We start from the raw sequence: 12,132 nt of genomic DNA, 5'->3' as shown, positions 1-12,132 counted from the left end.
AAGACTGCACCAACAACAAACTCTGCAAGTGAGAGGATGATGGTATTGAATGCCAAACCGTAGTCGATAAAGAGCAACCTGACGGATGCATCTTTGCTGTCCAGAAGTTTTAAGGGTTGAGGGATGAGCTAATGAGGTGGACCTGTTGCTCTATTAGGTAAATTGGAGTAGATCTAAGTCACTTTTCGAGCAGCAGTTGATTTTTTTTAATCACCAACCTTTCAAAACACCATCACTGTGGATGTAAGTGCTACTGGGTGATAGTCATTGAGGCAGATTATCATGTTCCTCTTGGGCCTATGTCGCTGGATTTCACTTCGTAAGAGATGAAAGTATTCAAGCCTTGCCACAGCTGTCGAGCATCCTTCATTGATTCAAGATTAGTCCAGAATTGCCAGTTTGCCCGTGAGATGGCTTTACAATGATCGTAGCTGGCCCTCTTGTAACTCTCTTGGTCACTGAACTTGAATTCCTCTGATCTGGCCCTCTGCACATTGTGGATCTCATGGTTCATCCGGGGCTTCTGGTTGCAGAAGACTCTTCAGCAAAGGAGAATGAGGGGGGATTAAATGGCGGGAACTAAGGTATATGCAGCCAGGCTTTTTCCACTGAGGATGAGTGGGACTTGGAACTAGAGGTCATGGGTTAATGGTGAAAGGCAAAATGTTTAAGGGGAACATGAGGGGGAATTTCTTCACTCTGAGGGTGGTGAGAGTGTCAAACGAGCTGCCAGCAACAGAAGTGGATTCAGGTTTGATTTCAACATTTAAGAGAAGTTTGGGTAGGTACATGGATGGGATCCAGGTGCAGGTAGATGGGACAATGCCGAGCAATAGTTCGGCATGGACTAGATGGGTGAAAAGGCATGCTTCTGTTCTGTATGACTATATGAGCAAACTTAGACTATGGTAGAATTGATAGGGGGATTGGGTGGGAAGGAGGTGTGTAGAATGTTCAGTGGTAGAGTTGACACGGATTGGGTGGGAGGAAGGAAGTTTGTAGAATGGTCAATAGTAGAATTGACGGGTTGGGTGGAGAGGAACCGTGTATAGAATGGTTTAATTGTAGAATTGACAGGAGGATTAGGTAAGGAGAATGGAGGAAGAGTGAAGGGAATGCAGAGGGAAAGAAAGATGGAGGGATTAATGAGGAAATATGATTGCCGAGGGAGCTAGTTATTATGCTTCAGAGTTGGTGGGTGTAATTTCACCTAAATATCATCTCACTCCATAATACATAAAAATTGAGCTTCATTTTTTTCTGTCTGAAATACAACTATGCCAATAATTTCATAAGAACTGTCCAGGGTCGTTCCATGTATCTACCACTCTCTGTGGTAGAGTCAGACACGTTAGAGACGTTTAAGAGCCTTTTAGATAGACACATGGATGATAGAAAAATGGAATTTATTTAGGGGATTATGAAGGGTCAGATTGATCTTAGAGTAGATGAAAAGGGTGGCATAGCATCTGGGCCAAAGAGCCTGTACTGTGCTGTATTGTTCTGTAAGTTAACATGGCTGCACGTATCAACCAAGATATTGTGGCAAAAGGAACCTGCAGGGAAGGATATTTTTACAAGATTAAGATTATAACTGATCAATTTTGGGTAGAAAGGCTTAACTTTTCATCCATGATCATGGATTGAGTTCAACGCGAGATTTTCCCCTTGTCACACGTGTGGATATCTAAAATACAACTGTATGTATGTTGCTTCTTTATTTAAAAATGAATAGACTAAGGTAGCGATTGATATCAGATGATGTGTTGCACAAAGATAATCGTCCTACTTGTTGGCACATAATTAATTTGTTTCTTTCTGTAGCTCTGGTGTCTGCTCAGTGTTTATTGAAATTTTCACGAGATGATTGTGATTTGTGTAATTGTACCTTTGACTTGTGCAGCTACCTTGGGAGCTCCTGTTGTATTGCTTGCAGCTGATGGCAGACAGTTAACAGTGCAAGTCAAATATCCAGCTCTTAATTCTATATCAGAAAGCGTGCTTTGGAACTCTTTGTACTATAATGTGTACTGCAGGCACCCCAACCAGACCAATCCGGTAAGATTTAATAAAAAGTATTTTAATTTGTTGCCGTATTGAGTACTGGGGTTTATTGCTCATCTTGAATTGTCCTTTAAAAGTAGTGGCGAGTTTGCTGTCCATCTGCTGGGAACTGCTGCATCAGAGCCAATGGGCAAGGAATCCCACAGGATTTGGGCTTGGTGCTAAAGAAGGGTTGATGGTATAAGACCACAAGACATAAGAACAGAATTAGGCCATCAGGCCTGTTCTGCCATTCCATCATGGTTGATTCATTGCCTTGGGGCGGTGTGTGGCTTAGTGGGTAATCAGCAGTAATGGTTTCTCATGTGCCTATCGGCCTCATTCTTTCCTATGTTTAGTGGTCATGGGTTTGATGGCTGTGGTCGGACTAGCCTGGGTTAGTAACCAATGCATTTTGTCAATAGGTGAATATTTTAAGGTGGATAACATGGGGCCAATAACATGAGCTGCCTTGCTCTGGAGTTCTTTTGTTTTTCTATCAGCTGTCATTTATGTTAATTTAGTGGAAACCATTTTTGGTTTGGTGTGGAAAGTGTGAACAAGTTCAATGAGTTCAAAGCGATTTTTTTTTTTTCCCCACTACTTTCATTTAATTTTATTTATTTAAAGAGCACAGTAACAGTCCCAAAGAGCCCACACGCCCTATTACACCCATATGACCATTTAGCTTACCGACCCATACCTCTTTGGCATGTGGGTGGAAACCAGAGCACCCGGAGGAAACCCACACAGTCACGGAGAGAATGTGCAAGCTCCTTACTGCAGTGGCAGGAATTGAACCCGGGTCACTGGTACTATAAGGCGGTGCCTGAACTGCTACACCACAATGCCGCCCCAAACTGCTAGACAGCGTTACCTCATCTTGTTTGTTCTGACTAAGGTCAGTAACCAAAGTGTTCTCTGTCCTTGCCACCACAGCCGTGCCTCGACCATCATGGTTTGCATGTGTCAGTGTCTTGCTCCTGATACTGCAGTACCAATCCACAAGTCATAATGTGCAGTCTCGGCACTGGAAGCTGTGAATCTGAATTCAATAAATCTGGTCGTTTGGGAGCAAACATTGGGGCAAATCTTCAGTTGCCTTAAGATTACAGTCTCCCTTTGGGAGCTCAGCTCCAGAACCACTGCATGACCGAACCGCGCACAGGTTGTCTCATCGTAGACTCACGCTGGCCTTCTGACAGCTCTTGAGACCTGTCCTTGGGCATCTGGTAGGTGTGACCTGTACCTTAATGCCTGTCCTAGACATTCACCGACGTTCGGACGTGTTCCTCAAAGACAAAACGAAAAATTGTTTTAAAATTCTTTGCATTTGAAAAGCTCAAGGACGCGACTGCACGCTAAAGCAAATAAGGAAAAAAAAATCTTAGCACGTTAAAATGTAACATCACAGCTATTGTTGTTCATGAGTGTTGAAAGCGTGGTCATTGGGTCCTCCATTGGTTGGGTTCGGCCGTGGATGTTGCGTCCTAGCAGCCCTTATGCAATGCAGTACACGAGCCAGGGCTGTGTGATATGGAGAGCAAGCTGTTTCCCCTGCCGCAGGCTCCCACTCTCAATGCAGTACACGAGCCAGGGCCGTGTGATATGGAGAGCAAGCTGTTTCCCCTGCCGCAGGCTCCCACTCTCAATGCAGCCAAACGAATGGCAGAGGCTGATAAAGTTTGACACCAGCGGCGTGGCAGGAGTGGCCAGTCAATGTTGAGATCAGTGTAAGACTGACTGCCTTAGGGACTCCAGCTCCAGACTTTTCCTCGAGGATTACTCCCAAAGTCTTCCCCAGGAGTGGTGTAGCCGCAAGGCAGTGGAGGTTTGAGAGCAGAGTTATCCTTCTAGATGAGCTGCCAGTCAAGGCTGATGAGCCCCATTTGCCCGAAGAGACTGATTATAGGTGCCCGTAACCGGCCTTTACCCCTTTATTGGTACTACAATAGGAAAATACAGTGGTGCAGGAAATCTGAAAAAGTAAAAAAGCATTGCATTTGCTCAGTAGGTGACGGAGCATCTGGGATGTGTAAAACATCAAGAGTTACGTTTTCGATTCATGACGGGTCTACCTCAAGTGTTCACTGTTTCGATCTCTGTGATGTTGTCTGTACTAACTGCACACAGTAAACGTGTGCAGTATTTCACTAGGTTGACTAATCAAGTATTTCATTTGCCACAGGTTTGTCTGGAACTGTCTCCAGAAAACCCACTTTATCAAGGGGACTTTGTTGAAGGAACCGTTTGTGTATCTGCTGAAGTAGAACTACCATCCTTTAATCTTATCGGAAAGAAATCTAAAGAAAAGTGTTTGAGAATGCCCGAGAATAACATATCAGGTACACTTTAATCTGGTAGCTTGCTGCTGAAATTGAAATGAATTCCATGTTTTCACTGTATTCTGATTGTGCACAGTTCCAGCTTCAGGGCATCGTACGGGCCCAATAAGAGCGTTTCTACTCAAATCCATTGGGCAGGGCTAGTGTAGACTGGTGGAACTGTTAAATCAATTAGTTTAAATTATTTACTAACAAATGCAAGGCCTCTATATCCTACAGAAAACCTTGCTGAAGAAATAGTTCAGGCGTTGATTGCAATTTTTCAAGAATCCCCAATATTCAGCAAGGATTCTCAGATTCTCAAAAGAATGTAATGTTACCTTCAACAGTATTGACTCCGAATCCGGTTTACCATCACTGCCCAATGTGACATGAAATTTGTTGTTTTGTAGCTGCAGTACAGTGCAATAACATAAAATTACTAAATAATGCAAATAAGAGAATAATGTGGTAGTTTTCATTGTCTGTTCAGAAACCAGATGGCAGAATGGAAGGAGGTCTTCCGAAACGTTGACTGTAGTCTTCAGACTCCTGTACCTCCTGCCTGATGGTAATAACAGCTGGAGGGCCCTTAATGCTGCATTTAAGCTTACTAAAATACTTTCTTTTTTCTACTAAATACTAAATTTCTTTTTTCCTGTAAGCATCTGCAAGAAAAATGATCTCAAGGTGGTATATGGTGACATATATATACTTTGATAATAAATTCACTTTGACTTTGAAATTGCAGTGTGGATGCTGCCTTCTTGTGGCGTTGCCTGTTGTTGATGAATGTCCTACAGCCATCTGCAGTCTCTTTCAGTCCTGTGCTTCGAGGCTTCCATACCAGTCTGTGTTGCAAGCAGTCAGATTGTTCTCCACCGTATATCGGTAGAAACTTGCAAAGAGTCTTTCACGTGCCAAGGCTTCTCAAACACCCAAGTGAAATAGAGCTGCTGGTGTGCCTTTGTGTTTGCATCAGTGTTGGGCTGGGCTGAGATGTTGATGCCCAGGAGAGTGCAAAGGCAAGGAGCAGGAGGCAATTAAGCTAACCTTAGAGTCAGTGCAATGCTGCAGTAATAACAGGACACCAAGAGAACTCTAATACTATTAACGAGTCAACATAGAAGGAATAAAAACGGGGGGGGGGGAGCTTGAAGATTAGAGTTCCTCAATGTTAACTATCAAGGTGGACAACGGAAAACCAGGTGAAATACTGGATTTGGATTTAATAAAAGATACTTAATAAGACATTGTATAAAAGGTTTCCCCACGAGGGTTCACTTTATTGAGCATAATGTATTTACCATCAATGGAGGATTAGTAAATGACACAATGAATACATTAATTTCAGGTTTGAAAATTGTTATTAATCATATCCCAGTCGATCAATGCTAATTGTTTTCTAAGTAATATGGAGATTTCTCTGTCACATTTTGATTATATTTTTGATGAAAAATTCCTTATTTTTCATTCCATTCCATTTTGATTAGAAAATAGCTTGGACAGCAATCTTTTTGAAAGAATGGCAGGCTTGAAGATGCATGTCAAATCCCAACAAGAGTAGCTTTAATTAAATAAATAATACAGGGTATAAAACTAGTGTCACTAACAATGACATGAAAATATGCTGGATTGTCAAAAAGTATCCAAATATCTTCCGTCAGTAATCAGTTGTTCACTCATGCATCAGGAAAGCAATTCAGACCCCTCGAGATAGGTTACTTGGACTGTATATTAAAGTATTGATCTTGCTTCTAATGACTACATCCCATGAATAGAGTAAAGGGAATATCAGGAGGACGTCCTGCTTCTTAAATGACGGTAACTCTCCCTAGAGCAGAGAACGATCAAATACAATACTCTCTCAAATGTATAAAATTCCACGGAAAGCATTTAGAACATAGAACAGTACAGCACGTGAACAGACTATTTGATCCACAGTGTTGTGTGGAACCAACTGAAAAGCAAAGCAGGAACACCGCAGTGCTAATCTCTCCTACCTAGACCTCGTCCATATCCCTCCATCTTCCATGTGCCTATCCAAACCTCTCTTAAAAGCCTCTACTGTATTTGTCTTTACCACCATACCAGGCAGCATATTCCAGGCACCACAACTCCTGAGTATAAAACTTGCCTCTCTCCTTCAGTGCATGCCCTCGGGTATTAGACATTTCAACCCTGGGAAACAGATGCTCTCTGTCCATTCTGTCTACAGTGCCTGTAAAAAGTATTCACCCCCTTTGGAAGTTTGCATGTTTTGTTGTTTTGCAACATCATATTCTTTCCATTTCTTGAAGTTAATCTTCAAGAAATGGAAAGAATATGGCACAGCTGTAAATCTGCCTAGAGCAGGCCGTCCTCAAAACCTGAGTGACCGTACAAGAAGGGGACTAGAGAGGGAGACCACCAAGAGATCTATGGAGGAGTTACAAGCTTCAGTGGCTGAGATGGGAGAGACTGCGCATACAACTGCTGTCCGGGTGCTTCACCATTTGCAGCTTTACGGGAGAGTGACAAAGAGAAAGCCACTGTTGGGGGGGGGGCGCGGGGAGGGGAGAAAAACTCACGTGAAATCTCAGCTGGAGTTAGCCAGAAAGCGTGTAGGAGACTCTGAAGTCAGCTGGAAGAAGGTTCTATGGTCTGACAAAATCAAAATTGAGCATTTTGGCCATCAGACTAGATGCTATGCTTGGCAAAAGCCAAACTCAACACATCAAAAGCCACACCATCCCTACCATCAAGCATGGTGGTGACTGGATCATGCTGTGGGGATGCTTTACTGCAGCAGGCCCTGGAAGGCTTGTGAATGTAGAGGGTAAAATGAATGCAGCAAAATACAGGGAAATCCTGAAGGAAAACCTAATGCAGTCTACAGGAGAACTGTGACTTGGGAGAAGATTTGTTTTCCAGCAAGACAATGACCCCAAGCATAAAGCCAAAGCTACACAGGAATGGCTTAAAAACAACGAAGTTAATGTCCTGGAGTGGCTAAGTCAGAGTCCAGACCTCAATCCAATTGAGAATTTATAGCTGAACTTGAAAAGGGCTGTTCATTCGTGATCCCCATGTACTGTGACAGAACTTGAGCAATTTTGTAAGGAGGAATAGGGAACAATTCCAGTGTCCAGATGTGCAAAGCTTATAGAGACCTATCCACACAAACTCAAGGCTGTAATTGTTGCCAAAGGTGCATCTACTAAATACTTGAAGGGGGTGAATACTTGTGCAATCAATTATTTTGTGTTTTATATTTGTAATTAATTTAGATCGCTTTGTTGAGATCTGCTTTACTTTGGCATGAAAGGATTTTTTTCTGTTGATCGGTGTCAAAAAAAACCAGATTAACTCCACTCTGATTCAATGTTGTAAAACAATAAAACATGAAAACTTCTAAGGGAGCTGAGAATACTTTTTTAGGCACTGTATGCTTGTCTCAATCTTGTAAATTTCTATCAGATTTCCCCATAGACTCCGGTGCTCCAGTGAAAACAACACAAGTTTCTCCAGCCTCTCGTGAGAGTACATGCCCTCTAAACCAGGCAGCATCCTAGTAAACCTCTTCTGCACCCTCTCTAAAGCCTCAACATCCTCCCGGGGGGGGGGGGCGGGGGCCATCAGAACTGTACACAATACTCCGGATGTAGCCTAACCAGAGTACTATAAAGTTACAACATAACCTCTTGACTTTCGAACTCAGTGCCTTCACAAATAAAAGCAAGTATTCCATAAGCCTTATTAACCTGTGTAGCCATTTTCAAGGAGCTATGAACCTGGATCCCAAAGTCTCTCTGTTCAGTAGCAATGTTGAGGATCTTGCCCTTAGCAGTGTACTGCCTGCTTGCATTCGTCCTACCAAGGTGCAACACCTCACATTTATCTGGGTTAAACTCCATCTGCCTTTTTTCAGCCCCTATCTGCAACTGATCTACATCACACTGTTTTCTTTGCCAGTCTTCTACACTATCCACAACTCCACCAATCTTGGTATCATCTGCAAAATTTGCTAACCCATCCATCAACATTTTCATCCAGATCATTTATACACATGACAAACAGCCGAGGTCCCAGTACAGATCCCTGCAGAACTCCACTAATTTCAGACCTCCAGCTTGAATAAGTCACTTCAACCACTTCCCTGTCTTCTATGCGCAAACCAGTTCGGAATCCAAATAGTCAAGACCCCATGCATCTTAATCTTTTGGATTAGCCTACCATGTGGGACTTTGACAAACGCCTTATTAAATCCACTTAGACAACATCCACAATCTTTCTCATCACCTTGTGAAAAAACTGGTAAGGCATGACTTGCCAACAGTCACGAGGCCATGCTGGCTCTCCATAATTAGGCCATGGGTTTCCAAATGCTCATATATCCCAACTCCAAGAATTTTCTCCAGAAATTTCCCTACAGCTGAAGTGAGACTCACTGGTTCCCAGGATTTTCCCTTGTTCCCTTCTTAAATAGAGGCACAACATTAGCCACTCCAGGACCTTGCCTGTGGCTAGAGAGCACTTAAAGAAGCAGGTCAATGGCTCAGGAATCTCTTCTCTTGCCTCCTTTGATAACCTTGTGTAATCCCATCATGCTCATTAGGAGGCCAAAAACTATCTCCTCCTTGACCTCGAAATGGCCTAACTTATTTATGCACTCAGTACTGATCTCCTGGTCCTCTGTCCTTTTCCTTGGTAAGTACTGATGCAAAGTAGTCATTAAGTATCTCACTTGCATCCTATGCATCCAAACCAATGTTCTGTCTTCTTTCTCTTCACCCACCCCCCCCCACCTTTATCCTTGAGTGGTCTCACCCTCTCCCCTAGTTATCCTCTTGCTCTTAATGTATGCATTGAATGCCTTGGGATTGGGATTCACTTTACTCCTACTTGCCAAGGACTTTTCATGACCCCTCCTGGCTTTCCTAGTTCCCTTCTTTAATTCTTTTTAAGCTTCTTTATACTCGTATGGTTCATTTGATCCTTCCTCCTGAAGCTCTTAATACTTTTCCTTTTTCTTCTGGACTAAATTCATCTCTGGACATCCAAGGTTCTCTTGTCTTTCCATCCTTGTCCTTCCTTCTAACACACCACAAGACCACAGCCAAAACACCATAACTGCAGATGCTGGAAATTTTAAATATGAGTACTGCAAGAACTCAGTGGGTCAGTCAGTTCAATGTCTTCTATGACTGTTCAGGCTTGACCAATGTCGGGAACATTTGGTAGCTGACATGCAGCAGCTTTCCTGGAATCTTTTAACAGTTCATGTAGTGGCATCTTCCTCGCCGCAGGGTCAGCCTGGTAGCACGTTCTTCTTGACCCATGACTTCCTAGGAGAAGAATTTACCCAGCCACAAGATGGGCATGCATGTTAGGTCTTGTGAGTGTGCAAGCAATTGGGATCAGAGTTGGGTCATTGTAACAGACGTGTTGTGAAATTTGTGGTTTTGTGACAGTGCGGTAAATTTTTTAAAATATTACAGATTTCAATAAGAACATATATTACAATTTCATAGTGCAAGAAAGAGCAAAATAGTTAGGTAGTGTTCACAGGTTCATGGACCATTCAGAAATCTAGTGGAGGGGAAGAAGCCATCCCTAATTTTTTTTTTTTTTTTTTTATTAAGTGCAATCGTGAACAATAGCCAGATCAGAAATGCTGATCAAGTCAACTAGTTCCCAAAGAGAACTCTGATAGGCCAATCAGATGGTTCATTGCTGCTCAGCGATAGAACACAAAAAAAAAATCATATGTACAATTAAGAAACATTTAAAAAGTAGAAGTAGTACTGGAGTCATGATGAAGTCTGCTGGAGAGAGACATTTATACACATGTTGTCCTCCATAATTCAAGGAGATTGAAGGATAAGGTTGCAGGGTGACAGAACGTGGCAGGAGATCTTGGAACTAAAAACTAATCCTTGCCGGGGAGAAAACAGCACCTGTTCTTTCTGCACTGTTCTCCAGCAGTTTAAGGAATGCTGAGTGTGTGCCTTCAGGCTCCTGTACTTCCATGAATCTTGAACTGAACGTAGGGAGAGGAGCTAGGTTTACTCGACAGATTGCTGGGATGACAGGACTGCTGTACCAGGAGAGATTAGTTAGACAAGGTTTGTGTTCCCTAGAGTTTAGAAGAATGAGAGAGGACCTTGTTCAGAGGTATAAAATTCTATAGAGCTAGGCAGAGCAAATGAGGGTAGGATATTTCTCCTGTCTCAGGGTGTACAGACTGAGAGTCACAATCTCGGCTTAAAGGACGAGAGAGACTAAACTGAGATGGAAATTTCTTCACCCACTCATTGGGGAAGCTGGTGACCTGTACTACCACAGAGGCTGTAGAGTCATCAAGTCAAAGCACCACAGCATAGAAACGGTCCTTTGACCCATCTAGTCCATGGCAAATCATTAATCTGCCTAGTCCCACTGACCTGCACCCAGGCCATAACCCTCCCATCTATGTACCTCTCCAAATTTTTCTTAAATGGTGAAATTGAACCTGCACCTATCACTTGCATTAGCAGCTCGTTCCAGACTCTCACAACTGAGTGAAGATGTTGCACTTAAACATTTCACCTTTCATCCTTAACCCATGACCTCTGCTTGTAGTCCCACTCAACCTCCGAGGAAGGTGCCTGTCTATACCCATCATAATTTTGTATACCTCTATCAAATCTCTTCAATCTTGAACATTCTAGGATATAAAGTCCCAACATTTTCAACCTTTCCCTGTAATTCAGGTCCTCAAGTCCCAGCAACATCCTTGTAAATTTTCTCTGTCCTCTTTCAACCTTATTTACATCTTTCCTGTACCTCGGTGACCAAAACTGTACACAATAACTCAAAATTAGGCCTCACCAATGTTTTGTAAAATTTCAACGTAACATCCCAACTTCTGTACTCAGCACATTGATTTATGATGGCCAATGTGTCAAAGGCTTTCTTTACAACCCTAGCTACAGTGGCATGCAAAAGTTTGGGCACCCTGGTCAAAATTTCTGCTACTGCGAATAGCTAAGCAAGTAAAAGATGAACTGATTTCCAAAAGGCATAAAGTTAAAGATGACACATTTCTTTAATATTTTAAGCAAGAAAACTTCTTTATTTCTATCTTTTACAGTTTCAAAATAACAAAAAGAAAAGGGCCCGAAGCAAAAGTTTGGGCACCTTGCATGGCACTACTTAGTAACACCCCCTTTGGCAAGTATCAGAGCTTGTAAATGCTTTTTGTAGCCAGCTAAGAGTCTTTCAATTCTTGTTTGGGGGATTTTTTCCCATTCTTCCTTGCAAAAGGCTTCTCGTTCTGTGAAATTCTTGGGCCGTCTTGCATGCACTGCTCTTTTGAGATCCATCCACAGATTCTGGATGATGTTTAGGTCAGGGGACTGTGAAGGCAATGGCAAAACCTTCAGCTTGCGTCCCTTGAGGTAGTCTAATGTGGATTTTGAGGTGTATTTAGGTTCATTATCCTGTTGTAGAAGCCATCCTCTTTTCATCTTTGGCTTTTTTACAGACAGTGTCATGTTTGCTTCCAGAATTTGCTGGTATTTAATTGAATTCATTCTTCCCTCTACCAGTGAAATGTTCCCTGTGCCACTGGCTGCAACATAAGCCAGTGGCAACAAAAAGTTCTATTTTAACTTCATCAGTCCACAGGACTTGTTTCCAAAATGCATCAGACTTGTTTAGATGTTCCTTTGAACCTTTTGAATCGAACTTTTTGGCCGCAATGAGCAAAGGTATGTTTGGAGAAAAAATGGTGCAGAATTTC

General features: G+C 42.5%; 1 protein-coding gene across 1 annotated transcript in view; it reads left to right on the top strand.

Annotated features, from left to right (window-relative positions):
• Positions 1–12,132, top strand: part of LOC134357492 (interferon gamma receptor 1-like) — a 50,056-nt gene that overhangs the window by 25,089 nt on the left and 12,835 nt on the right. The window contains exons 5-6 of the mRNA XM_063069120.1: positions 1,904–2,058; positions 4,232–4,388. Of these exons, the coding sequence (XP_062925190.1) occupies positions 1,904–2,058; positions 4,232–4,388 (312 nt within the window). The remainder of the gene's footprint in view (positions 1–1,903; positions 2,059–4,231; positions 4,389–12,132) is intronic.

Source organism: Mobula hypostoma, chromosome 2 (assembly GCF_963921235.1).
Source record: "Mobula hypostoma chromosome 2, sMobHyp1.1, whole genome shotgun sequence".
Taxonomy (NCBI): domain Eukaryota; kingdom Metazoa; phylum Chordata; class Chondrichthyes; order Myliobatiformes; family Myliobatidae; genus Mobula; species Mobula hypostoma.
This window is presented reverse-complemented; position numbering and strand designations above follow the sequence as displayed.